We start from the raw sequence: 13313 nt of genomic DNA, 5'->3' as shown, positions 1-13313 counted from the left end.
GGCAAGAATCGCTAGCCCATTTAAAGAAGGTAAGTCAGAGAAGTGTCTTCGCAAAGGCACCAAAATGCACAAGGTCAGGAACCACCTCCCCACTGTTCTTTCACACTACATTACAGAAATCTTGTTGTTTCTAGTCTAGCTACCTTAGAGCCAGCACTCCTATGTACAGCTACAATTCCAGACTGCCAGTTAAACAACAAGGATGTAGTACAATAATACACACACACACACTTATCTCTGCTCCCTTCCAAGCTCCCACTGCAATGACAGTGAAGAAATAAAGAGGGCATTAACCGAACCCACAATGACAACAAGAACAAGTGAGATGATGGCAACAAAATTTTTGAAGTTCGAGAGCAGATGAAGACTGCTAACTGGCTTGTTTCCATAAAAATCTCAAAGCTAAGCTGGCTAGAAAGGAATTGTACTATTAACTGATACTAAAAATGCAGCTCCTATTATAATAGGATCCTAGATTTGTTACCTTAAAACTGGTAGTTCTTTTACTACTTAAAAACACTGGAGCTATAGCCGAGGGCCACGTCCGAGCTCCTCAGACTGTCATAACTCCTTCCCCTTCATGCTTTGCACTCTTAACGCCCATCTGCTTGTAGCAAAGATGACCAGCTCACTGCCTCTGCTCTTGCTCATGCTGTTCCCTCTAACTCCTTTGCTTTCAGGTCTCAGCTGAGGGGTCTCCCTCTTACAGGAAGCTTTCTGAATTGGAGGGGAAGACTAGATTTCCAATTCATCTCATTACCTCAAATGACACTTAGGAACTGAACTATAAATTAAAAGTAACATTTACTGAGTGCTTTGGTGGGTGGTTCAAGCAGTGTCTACACATATCAGTTTACTTAATCTTCCCAATAACTCAGTGAGTTAGGGATTGATTATGAAGCAGAGAAAGGCTAAGCATCTTGCCTAAGGGCACAGCTACTAAGTGATGAGTCACAGACCAGAACTCAGTATGGCTCCAGAGCCAACCAATATCCTTAACCACTAGACTAGGCTTTCTCTAAAAATGCCAATGCCTTCCAAATCTGTATACTCAAATCTTCACGCTTCAACCCTGAAATTTCAAATGACTTCTGGACATCTCTACTTGGTTATCCTTCAAGGATCTCAAAATTAACACAACTGAAATCACTATCTCCCTCTTGCTCCCAGCCTTTTCCATACCTTCTTGTACAGCAGTCCCCCCTTGTACATTCCAAGGCCCCCAGTGGATGCCTGAAAGCTCAGAGAGCACCTAACCCTATATGGACTGCTTTTTTCCTATGCATACATACCTGTGATGAAGTGTAATTTATAAATTAGGCACAGAAAGAAACCAGCAACAATAACTAATAATAAGATAGAACAATCATAACAATATTCTGTAATAGAAGTTAAGTGAACGTGGTGTCTCAGGAAAGAGCACAAATTTCTTTTTTCTTCTTCACAATTTCAGATAGAAGATTCATTCTTACCATAGATCTTAGCAAATTTAGCATTTGATTATTTCTTTCCTTAAGTAGAGAATTTTCAACTTTTCACTTAAAGAAAGCACTTTACAGCTTTCCTTTGGCATATCCAAATTGTCAGCACCACTACTCTTGTGTTCTGGAGCCATTATTAGGTGAAATAAGGGTTACTTAACATACAAACTGCAATACTGAGAACAGTGGATCTGATAAACCAGACTAATGGGTGGGAAGCACATACAGCTCAATACGCAGGACAGGGATGATTACTATTCAGGGAGAGATGGAGGTGCACAGTTTGAGATTTCATCACACTACTCAGAATGGGGCACATTTTAAAACTTGTGAATTCCTTATTTCTGAAATTTTCCATTTAACATTTTCATATCATGGCTGATGGCAGATACTTGAAACCATGGAAAGCACAACCATGGATAAGAGGAACCAGTGTAATGCTTATCTGGGTTTAATAAACACCATTCATTACCCAAAGTAGGAACCTAGGTATGAATAATTTTCACCCTGTCAATCTCTCTCATCCACACATTCACCAAACTATGTTGTTCCTACCTCTCAAACTATCTTAGTGGTGCTCTCGTCACTTCTCATACCTGGGCATTAGCTTTAACTCTTTCTAAAAACAAATTTGATCATGTTATAACCTACAATGGTTCCCTACCATTCACAACACGTTCAAACTTATCAAAACATATTATGATCTAGCCCTTGCCTGTATCTCGGCTTCAACCATCCCCATACATAACCTAAACCCCAACCCCTCTCTCCCCAAAACTTCTGATTCTTGAATTCACGTTTTTAAAAATCAATATGTCTCTGCACAAGCAAGTATTAATACCTTGGCTTAAGATGATCATGCTTATAACATTTCCTCCCACTATCTCATCTTTCAAAACTGATCCTAAAAGCAACCTTTAAGAAATCTTTATTTCCCTCAGGTTGAAGCTCCCTCCCCTGTGTTCACTACAGCATTACATATATCTATATTACAGAACCTATGACATGTGAAAATGGTTTACCTAAAATCATCACCAAGCATGCATTCAAAGGCCAAAATGTTGCCTTATTATGTATCCCCATGCCTAGCACATGTTCAATAAATGTGTGAATAAATACCAATCAACCAGCTCTTCACATCACTTTTTTTTTTTTTTTGCATGTCCGGCTACAAACCATTCTTAGTGCCCACTGTTCTGGGCACTGAGCATAGAAATAGCCACTCCCTCTCTGCCCTGACGTCACAGGCGCAGCACAGCAGCCTCCTCTGTGGTGCCAGCAGATCCCGCACCTGCAGGGCAGCTCACTTTGTTCTTTTAACAATTTCAATTCCAAAACCAATTTACTTACATAGCTTACACCTCCCTGATGATACAAAAATTGCTCTTATAATTACATCTAATTAATAGATTTCACCTAATCACATTCCCACATAAATAGGAAACTGGAAGAAAATACTGTAATTTCAATAGATTATTTGTAGCAAAAATATCTACTACACTCAGCAACCTTTTGAATAGCCACTGCTTCACAGATTAAAAAGATAATAAAGTACAAACACACTGCACATACTATATACCAGACAGTATTCTACATGCTTTACACTTAACTCATTTAAATTCTCACGGCGACCTTCTGAGGTAGATACTGGTATATCCTCATTTTATAGATAAACTTCAAGATCAAACTGAACCAAGAGTTAAGCCCAAGTTTTTTGTTTTTTTTTTTTTAAGCCCAAGTTTTTTGGCTCCAGCCAAACAAGCTGATCTCATATATTGCTTCTCATTAAAAAGTATAAAATTATGAAATTAAAGACTAGGATAAATTTTCTACTAGAAAAAAACTATCTTTAAGTATTCAATATGAAAGCCTGAGAGGTAAATGTAAACTTTGGATAAATATAGAGGATCTTAAAAACATAGCAAAAAAGCTTTTTTAATCTTAATATAAGTCCACTATTTAATTATAAAAAGATGTCTGGTAAAAAACAACAAATCTTTGAGGTGAGATAGGGCATCATTTAGCATTACTGAAGTCAGGCAACTAAAACACAGCCAATGTATATACTCAATAGTCCACAAGGAGATTTGCTGAATTAAGTTTTTATAAGTAACTCAGATAAAGAGTAACTATTTTCTGGAGCTACTGAAACCCCAACTCTACACTGTTTATTATCTTTCATAAAAGAATAATTGAAACTAGGACGGCAGCCGGTACCAAGGTTAGTCAGGAAAAAGGACATGCTTTGAATCATTTACAATTTCCAAAGTGGAGACATAAAAAAAGATTTTGCATTTTATCCAAATTAATGCATGTCAAATCAGAAGCACTGGGTTGGCCAAAAAGTCTATTTATTTTTTTTCATAAAATAAAAGACACCATTTTTATTTTCACCAATAACTTTATTGATTTGGATATTTTGAGTATGTTGGCTATCTCCCGCTATGGGCTTCTAGTGGTCAGAGGCCCAGGGTGCTGCTAAAGATCTTCCAATGCATAAGACAGCCCCACAGCAAAGAATTATTTGGTCAAAATGTCAACAGTACCAAGAAACTTCACAAATCACTTTTGATATGTTCGATCAGTCACCTTCTCCATACACTGCATAAATCTTTTTTTGCGTTTCAGTTACGTTTTTTACCTTTCTTAAAATAATAAAGCATAATACATCAATAATGTTGTGTATTTTCTTCCATCTTCAACATTAAAATGGTTGCACAAAAACTGACCAATTTTAATGTTTTTCTTTTTTATGCATGATGATATGACAGCTCTCACAATACAAACTAACAAAATCATTTCAAATAAAGTTAAAGACAACTAAGCATTATTAGTCATCATATGGAAAAACAGTAAATGAAGTTTTTGGCCAACCCCATAGTAAGAAAAATATTTTCTAGTCTAACAAAGTGATATGTATTACCCATAAAAATTATTTCTTGAGGACTCTGCAAGTTAAGCTAGTTACTTTTCTATATTCCAAGACCTCTGGGAGCACTGGGCTTTAAGTCTAAACAAGCCGTCTATCAGACCATCAATCAATCAGTAAGAATTCACTCAATCTGAACTTTGCTGAAACTAGAATACAGTACAATGATCTTTTTTTCTCATTTATGACCATTATACAAACTTCTCAAATCAAATCAAAGTCAAGGTCTATCTAGGGAAAAAACAAAGGGAGAGATTCATAAAGAAATGTAAAACTAGAGTATTTATCTAAAAACAATGATCAGCTTTGGAGTTTCCTCTTTTTCACTGTGACAAAGATGTAGAACACACTTCAGAAGCTGCAGAAACATGAATTCCTCTTACACATATACTACACTATCCATCAATTAATACATACATACTTTTTCATTTACTTATATACATATAGTACATGAACAATCTGTATATATACATACGGGGGGCCCACCCCTCCCCAAATAAACCAGAATTATCTTCTAGAGGACGGACCCATTTGCAGTACAGGCTTTCCTCACTAGGGGTTCTAGGAACCCATCTGTATCAGTGTACCAGCTGGTGGTGTTACGAGAGGCTGTGTTCAGCTTCAGTGAAGTTTTTTGATGGGTGATGTATAAGCGCACCTGCCCACACCTCGCTGAGTGTTCAGCAGTTTTTGAATAAAAATAGAATGACCCATGTGCCCCACCCACCCTACTCACCCAATCTCGCCTGAGTGACAATTTTTTGTTTCCCCAGATGAAAAAAGTCCTCCTCAAAGGGAAACGTTTTGCCAATGTGGAAGAGGTGAAACAAAAAACATTGGGAAGCCCTAAAGTTACCAAAATCACTAAGTTAAAAAACTGTTTTGAGCAGTGGAAGTGGAGGATACTCTGAATGTGACTGAAGTTTAAACATGTAAGAATAAATACACAATTTTTTACAAATAAATTCCGGGGTCTTTTGGGGGTCCTCCTTTGTACATAACTAATATTACAACAGACTTAACTTGATATCAGTATTTAGCCACACCAATAAACTGAAAGATACTTATCCAAATATAGACAATATTTGTTACCAACATTTGTACTTCCATCTACATTTGAATGATATCTTTTTATCCTCTATATGTAAACACTAAATCAGTGAACATTTTTTGAAGTATGCAATAGTGAGGAGCATGGCAATAAGCACCTAGGAGACTTAAGAGAATTAACATTCACTGTGTACCTTTTATACACACACCAAGAAGTGTGAGGCACTTCAAATATGTTTAGCACTTAATCTGTACAACCACCCTCTGAAATATTAAGCTTAATTTATAAATAAGGAAGCTGAAGTTCATAAAGTTTAGGTAGTGAGTTAGTGAGCTAAAATTAAAAAATCAGGACTACCTAAAAATAAAGCCCATTCTCTCACCACATACTCTCCAAAAAGCTATAAAAACAAAATACGAACTATACTACATTTAGGGAAGCAAGGGTGCTATTTCAGGAACAAAAAACACCACCACCAGTTATTATATAAATAAGAAAACAGTGAACAAATTAACAATACATTGTTACATCAAAGAAAAACTAAATGAATTCTTCAGGGAAGCAAAAGGTAGTAGGTAAATCACACAAAATTCCTAAGAAGTTTAAATTTGGAGTTAAGTTCAAAAAATTTAACAGGTATAGGTAAAAAAGAACAATAAGAAATGTATTTACAGACATTTACAAGTAAATTAGAAGAACATGTTTCGAATATTAAACACTGTTGTAAACACTTTTTATGTATTAACACTTAATCTTCACAATTAGTACAATTTTCACCCCCATTTTGCAAAAGGAAAAACTGAAACGAAAGTGTTAGGTAATCTGCCCGGGCTGCTGTTGCTCAGTGGACTGAGCATCAGCCTGCGAACCAAAAGGTCACCAGTTCAATTCCCGGTCAGGGCACATGCCTGGGTTGCAGGCCATGTCCCCAGTTGCAGGCCTATGAGGGGCAAAATGGGTCGATGTTTCTCTTGCACATCGATGTTTCTCTCCCTCTCTTTCTCCCTCCCTTCCTCTCTCTCAAGAACTAAATAAATAAAATCTTAAAAAAGAAATGTTAAGTAATTTAGTCAAGGCTGCAAAGTTAAATTGAAAAGAACAAATCAGAAACTGGGATCTTACACCAAGTCATCTGACTCCGAAACCAGGCTCCTTCCTCGCTCATATGCGAAACTGCAGAAACAAACAGCTAAAGAGGGGGAGGTACCTAGTAATATAAACATGATCACGTGGTGTATGTAGTGTTTGTAGAGCTATTTTGATTTTTTTAAACCTGAAGTCCGCAAATCAGAATATGAAAAGGTGTTCAGCATCATGTTATTAGGGAACTGCAAATTAAAACAATGAGATAGCACTACACACCTCTTCAAATTGCTACAATCCAAAACACTGACAACATCAAATGCTAACGAGGATGTGAAACAACAGGAACTCATTCGTTGTTGCTGGAATACAAAATAGTACAGCAGCTTCAGGAGACAGTTTGCAGTTTCTTACAAAACACATGCTTGCCATATGGTCCAGCAGTCAAGCTCCTTGGTAAATCAGAAATGAAATGAAACCTTACATCCACCCAAAATCCTGCAAATAATCACAGCAGCTTTATTCATAACTGCCACAACCTGGAAGCAACCAAGATGTCTTTCAGTGGATGAATAGATAAAAAACTGTGATACATCCAGACAATGAAATATTATTCAGTGCTAAAAAGAAGTGAGCTATCTAGCCATGCAAAGAGATGGGAGGAAATTTAAATGCATATTACTAAGTGAAAGAAGCCAAACTGAAAAGGCTACATACTATGTGATTCCAACTATTTAACATTCTAGAAAAGGCAAAACTATAGACAGTGAAAAGATCAGTGGCTGCTACTGGTCAGGGTAGAATAAGGGGTTAGCAGGAGAACGCAGGGGATTTTTAGAAAAGAGAAAACTGTTCTGTATGGTGTCATATACATTCATCAGAACCCACAGAATGTACACCACCGAGAATGAACCCTAATGTAAACTATAGCTTGGGTGAATAATGATGTATTTAATGCAGATTCATTGACTGTATCAAACATACCACTGTTGTGTCAGATATTGACAGCAAGGGGACACTGTGTGTGTGCATACGCGGGCTGAGGGTGTTTATGGGAACCACCTTTCCTGCTCGATTTTACTATGAACCTAAAACTGCTCTTTACAAATCTATTTAAGAAAAAAAAAAAAAGCCAAATAAGGTGTTTATTTAGCAGTTAGTATGTAAGGAAGCATCCATTTACCATACTCATTAATTTATACCTAATTAAAATTGTTTATTAATATTCTGTATTAGGCATACTGAGGAAGCAATATTAAACAAGCAGACAAGGTTCCTTTCACAAAAAGTTTTTCAAATATAGTTAAATTGGCATAATATATTCACAAGCTAAATAAAATGAAACTTAAATAGTTCAAAACAGAAAACATACCACAAATAATAAGTTGGCAGTAGATACAGTAGGTACCCAGAGGTTCAGCGGATCACTTCAGACTAAAAGAATCAGAAATTAGGATCAGCTCTAGATCTTGAGAAATGGGTAAGATGTCTAACTGTCCAGAGGAATTTGATGCATTCCAAGAAAGGACAAAAGTACTGGAGTTGGAAGAGAAATTAAATGAACCAATTCCACAAAACGGGTAAACAAGACTAGAGAGACTAGTGGATGCCAGATCATGGAGGTCAGAAATCTTAATTCCTAAACACCAACAGGGAGTAAATACTTGCCTAACTGACATATACACATACAGCTCCTTAATCTAATGAGAGTAGATTCATAAACATTTTATGTCAGACGCAGGTAATTTGAAGATATATACTAGTAGACAGTTAAAAATTCACCATTTTTGCTACCAAAATGAATATAAGTTCTGCTCCCGTCTTTTAATTTCCGATCTACACTAATAGGCTACCCATTAAACTACAAACTGAACCCATCCATCAGAAACACTACTCTATCATCCAATAAAACTATATGGTTATGTTTACAGTATTCCCTCACATCGCGGGTATTACGTTCTAGACCCTACCCCCACCCCGCGATAGGTGAAAATCCACGAAGTAGGAACCTTAAATTTTAGTATTTATATATATTTTAAGGCTTTATAAACCCTTCCCACACACTTCTAAACCGTTCCCAGGCCCTTATTAACCTTTCCACACTTTCATAAAAACTACTTATGTTCTTAAACATATTCTACACCCTTAAACCTACGCAACTTTAACAACATACGTATATAGTACTACAAAATCCTGCGATATAGCAAAAAATCCGCGATAAATAAATGTTTCTTTTTCAATCCCACAATACAGTGAGGCCGCGATAAGTGAACTGCGACATAGAGAGGGACTACTGTACATCACTTTAGTCTCTCAAACAAAGGTGTCTTTCCTCTGGGGTAGCTCACTGCCTGTGAGCTGGAAAGAGGGGTCAAGTTAGGACCAGGGTCACTACTGGCACCTTCTCCCCATTCTATTTATAGAACTTTCACCCTCTTATTAACCATTAAAAGCAAACCTACTAAATACCTACATATTTCAGGCAAAACATAAAATGCAGCACTCCCTCCAAAATCATCTGAATATATGACACACACATGACCCTACACAACCTCTGGTAGTTATTATTAATAAACTGCAGTTTGCATATATGAAAACATTTCAGAATTTGTCCATTGTCCCTTTCAAATTTCTATAATCCTTGTTTGCCATAACTCTTCTATATATATTTTAGTTACATATTCAATCCTCAGTGTATGAACATGTGCAATTGTACCCAATCCCATACATTTCTAATTAAGAAATGCCCCAACAAACCCCAACTAAGTCATCCCAAATCAGTGCTAGGTTTTCTGCATCTACATTTACTTATATATGCACCTAAAACCCTCCCTTTCACTAATGTACCAGTAGAGTGACTATTTTTCCCTTTTATGAACACGCATATACATATCTGTTCCATTTCCCCAACCACTTATAATTCTAGCATATATTACTTTTCTCAAACATGACCACCAGGTATTAAAAAACCGAGACTTTTCTTTTTTAAATACTCACCTGAGGACATTTTTTTCATTACTTTTAGCAAGAGAGGAAAGGAGAGAAACATCTATGTGAGAGACACATCAACTGGCTGCCTTCCTCCCAGGCATGTGCCTGACCAGTAATCAAACCTGCAACCTTTCAGTCACTGGAGTGATGCTCCAGCCAACTGAGCCACACCCTCCAGGACGAGACTCCTGTTGCTATATTAAACATTTTAAGACTTTTGTTAATATGGCTTTTTATAGAAATCCAAATACTTAATACTATGATACCACTTTTTCAATGTTTAAAATCACGAAACACAGTATCAGATATTGTTTAAAGGTATAAGTATATGCTAAAAAGCATGAAGATGTGTATGAAAATGGTAAAACCAAGTTAAAGATTATGTTCATGGAAGAAGGAGGGTTGGAGGAATGCAATCCAGAAAAGACACAGAGGCTGCAACTCTCTCTGTAATATTTCTTAAACTTAGTGGGGGATACATCATCATAATTATTCTTTATTCCTTCTTGAATTTTAAATACTTTAAGTAAATTTAAGAGGAGATCGATTATCAAATACTAATGAGTATCTCCCTCTCACACAAGCTGCTATGTCCAAGTTGCAGTACCTGCTCATTCCTACATCTAGGACACCCCTCCTGTCCTTGAAGCCAAGAAAGGAAAAATTACAAGTCTAAAACCCAAAACTTTCTCTTAGGCATAGCTTAGGTATGTTCCAGGTTTGCATTCTATAGCTCTAACAGTCCATTTTTTCACAACTCTCACATCAACAAAAATTAAACCTTTGCATATACCTAAACTGCCATGTCCTTAAGTGCCTTATTACTCATACAGTAAACTGGAATAACGACCTTTTCTAATTTGTCTATGTTAAAGTACAAGTGAATTGGTAGACAACATAACTACTTCCACTTGGCTAATGCACAGTTGCATAAATCTGTGCATGAGTCTAACTCATATATACTTAATCTCCAGTATCAATTTATAAATCTAAATTAAGTCACTATTTAAACCGCAAATGAAATGTCATCTCAGCCAAACGGAACTTGGCCAGGGCAATTCCACAACACTCCACTCCAGCACACTCAGCGTTCACCTCGCGCAGGTAAGTCCAGTCCCTGGACCAACGTGGACACCACCCAGAACTGCTCGCCTCCATTGGCAAGACTCAGACATACCTCCGAAGCCCAACTTTCGTCTCACTATGGTAGAACAAGTCGAAAGGGCCTGAAGTTTCACCTCAATAGGAACCCAAAGGAATTCACATTTCAGACACCGCAGGTTCGAGTTTCTCAGCACTGGGCCGTAGAAGTCGGAAGTCCCGAGCTAGGGCCACAAGGTCTAGTCTTCCATGCTTCTGCCAGAGTCCTCAAGTCCTCGACGGAACAGTTCAGGCAGCTTGGCCCGCCTACTTCCCTCCCTACCCCCACTCCAGAGCACCCCGCCCCCACCCCGTTCCCACTCCCACCCCGGCTCGAAGTCCGCCGCGGTACATCCCAGCACCTGCAGGTCCTAGAACAGCCGGGAACCCACTTCTATCCTCAAGAAGAAAGAGCCTGGAGACGGGCTCGAACGCTCGCCTCCGGCCACCAGCCTCTCTTCGGGACCAACCCTTCGACCCTTTCTCTCTCTGATCTGGCTGAAGGCAGTACCGACACCTTCTCCAGGACCTCCCCGGGGACCTGGCATTCTCCAGGGCCAAGATCCGAAGCCTTCTCACCTCTCCCAAAGGACCAACCTATACCGGACGCTCAAGGCCCGAAAGGCAACTCCCGCCACTCCCCAACTCGCCCGTCTTTCCTTCCCAGCTGCAGCGCTGAAAAAGCCAAGTCCTACGGCCCCCCTCTATCAGCTTCCGGGCCCCCCTTCACAGCCAGGCCTGAGCCCCCAGCCCTGCCCTCCCGCCACCCCGCTCCCGTTACGCCGCTTCCCCTCCGGAGGCCGAGCCCCGGGGCTGGGCGGCTTCCTTCCCCGGCATCCCGCTGGCCCGGATCCTCCCGCAGCGCACCCGGCCCGCGCCCGGCATGCCGTACGCTCACCGCTGAGAGCCGAGGCCTGCAGGGTGGCCCCCGAGGTGCCGTCTATGACTTTGATGGTCCCGCGACTGGTGACGGCCAGGATGGCGTTGAGCGCCGGGTGGTAGGAGAGGCTGTGCAGCCCGTCGCTGTCGCAGCGCATGCAGCCGTCTCGCAGCACTAGCCACTCCGAAACCCCGGTTGCTCCCGCCCCCGCCGCCGAGGAGCAGCCCGAGCCCGAGGCCTCCGCAGCCGCAGCCGCCATCTTCCGGCCTGCGCTCAGCACAATCACACTGGGAAGCGGCTCAGTGACAGTCCCGGGAGGTGCAACACCACCGCCAGTCACCATCCGGGGCCAGGGGGCAAGCGGAGCGCGTTAGCCGGAAGTGAAGTCAGGCGCCGGCACGCACGCGGGACGTCCTGAGCGCGCCCGGAGGGGCCCAGCTCGGAGGAGGCTGGCTGAGGAGGGGGCTAGAAAGCAAAAGAGGCGGGGCGGGGCGGGGCCGGGAGGTGGCCCGGTGGAGCATGCGCGGAAGGGCTCGCGCGTACCACGCGCGGCTGGTCTAGCCGCACACCCCCCACCCCCACCCCCCAGAGTCCGGAAGGTCCCAAATTCTTTCTCTGAGACCTGGGAGTGGCCGCTGCCTGGGCTCCGCCCCGCGCCTGCACTCCTGGCGAGGGGACGTTCGGCTCGCCTGTATTTCCGCCTGGCGGGGACCCCGGCCAGAGCTGTCTGTCTGAGGCTCTCTGAGGCCCTTGGCTGTGGATCCGGCTGCGCCCGATCGGTTCCCAGCCCTCGCAGTGCAGCCCCTCGGCGGTGGCCGAAGGAGACCTCGGGGTCTGGGCCACGGCTCTAATTGAGAATAAACAGCCCGAGAAACCTCTGGTCTGGATTTGGAGAAACCTAACGACCTCCCCAAACCTGAGCCTGTTACAACGCCCCCTCCCCCCAATCCCCGAATCATTTTGTTGAACAAAAGTGCCTGATAAGAGGTGTTGGGAGCTTATAATTAAATCATTTTCCTATCCACATTCAAAACAACTGCACTGATGTGAATTGCTAATAGATACATGTGGGTGTCGTGGGGACCCTAGCCAAGTGGATTTACTAATTATCCCCTTTGAGGATAACTGCATTTTTATTTTAATTTCGAGAGAATTATTGGATTCACAGTTGCAAAGATAGTACAGACCTCTGTGGCCTGAATCCCCAAAACCCATAATCCCTGTCTGTGAGAAAAACACTGGACAAACGAAGATTGGACATTCCATAAAATACTTAACCAGTACTTCTGGAAGATAGACCAGAGGTTGAAACCCAGTTTCCCTCAACACTTACATAATTTTACAAAAGCAGGGATTTGACATATGATGTGTGTTTAGTTCTATGTCATTTTGGTCATTTTGTCACATGTAGATTGGTGCAGTGCAATCAAGATACAGTACTACACTTTAGAATCGTTATATTATCTTGGAAAGCCTCATTCATTCCCTTTTCCATAAAACCCCATCAAAGTGCTGTTAGAATTAATAATCATCTGTAAAATATAGGATAGCCTCTGACATACAGCAGGTGCTCAATAAATCTTCATGGATTATTCGAACTACATCTTAAACCTATTTATTCACATGCAAAGTTGTACTTATATAATCTATATATTTCATTTTGGAATGAATATGCCATTTTTATCTGGTGTTGGGAGACAAATGAAAAGGAAAGTACTTGACTATTAAAGTCTAAATGAATATCTGATTTTGAGTCAC

The 13313-nt window shown here is 40.7% G+C and overlaps 1 protein-coding gene and 1 non-coding gene across 2 annotated transcripts in view; both read right to left on the bottom strand.

Moving 5' to 3' along the window:
• Window positions 1-11927, bottom strand: part of BIRC6 (baculoviral IAP repeat containing 6) — a 190951-nt gene extending 179024 nt beyond the window's left edge. The window contains exon 1 of the mRNA XM_090281119.1: window positions 11574-11927. Within this exon, the coding sequence (XP_090137245.1) occupies window positions 11574-11898 (325 nt within the window). The 5' untranslated portion in view covers window positions 11899-11927. The remainder of the gene's footprint in view (window positions 1-11573) is intronic.
• Window positions 2640-2775, bottom strand: LOC150005808 (small nucleolar RNA SNORA43). The gene has a single exon (XR_016512161.1). It is a non-coding gene; the product is annotated as a small nucleolar RNA SNORA43 (small nucleolar RNA).
• Window positions 11928-13313: the final 1386 nt, after the last annotated feature.

The sequence above is a fragment of the Furipterus horrens genome, unplaced genomic scaffold (assembly GCF_987537825.1).
Source record: "Furipterus horrens unplaced genomic scaffold, mFurHor1.1.pri manual_scaffold_6, whole genome shotgun sequence".
Classification (NCBI taxonomy): domain Eukaryota; kingdom Metazoa; phylum Chordata; class Mammalia; order Chiroptera; family Furipteridae; genus Furipterus; species Furipterus horrens.
The sequence above is the reverse complement of the archived record's forward strand: the minus strand, read 5'-3'. Positions and strand labels throughout refer to the sequence as shown.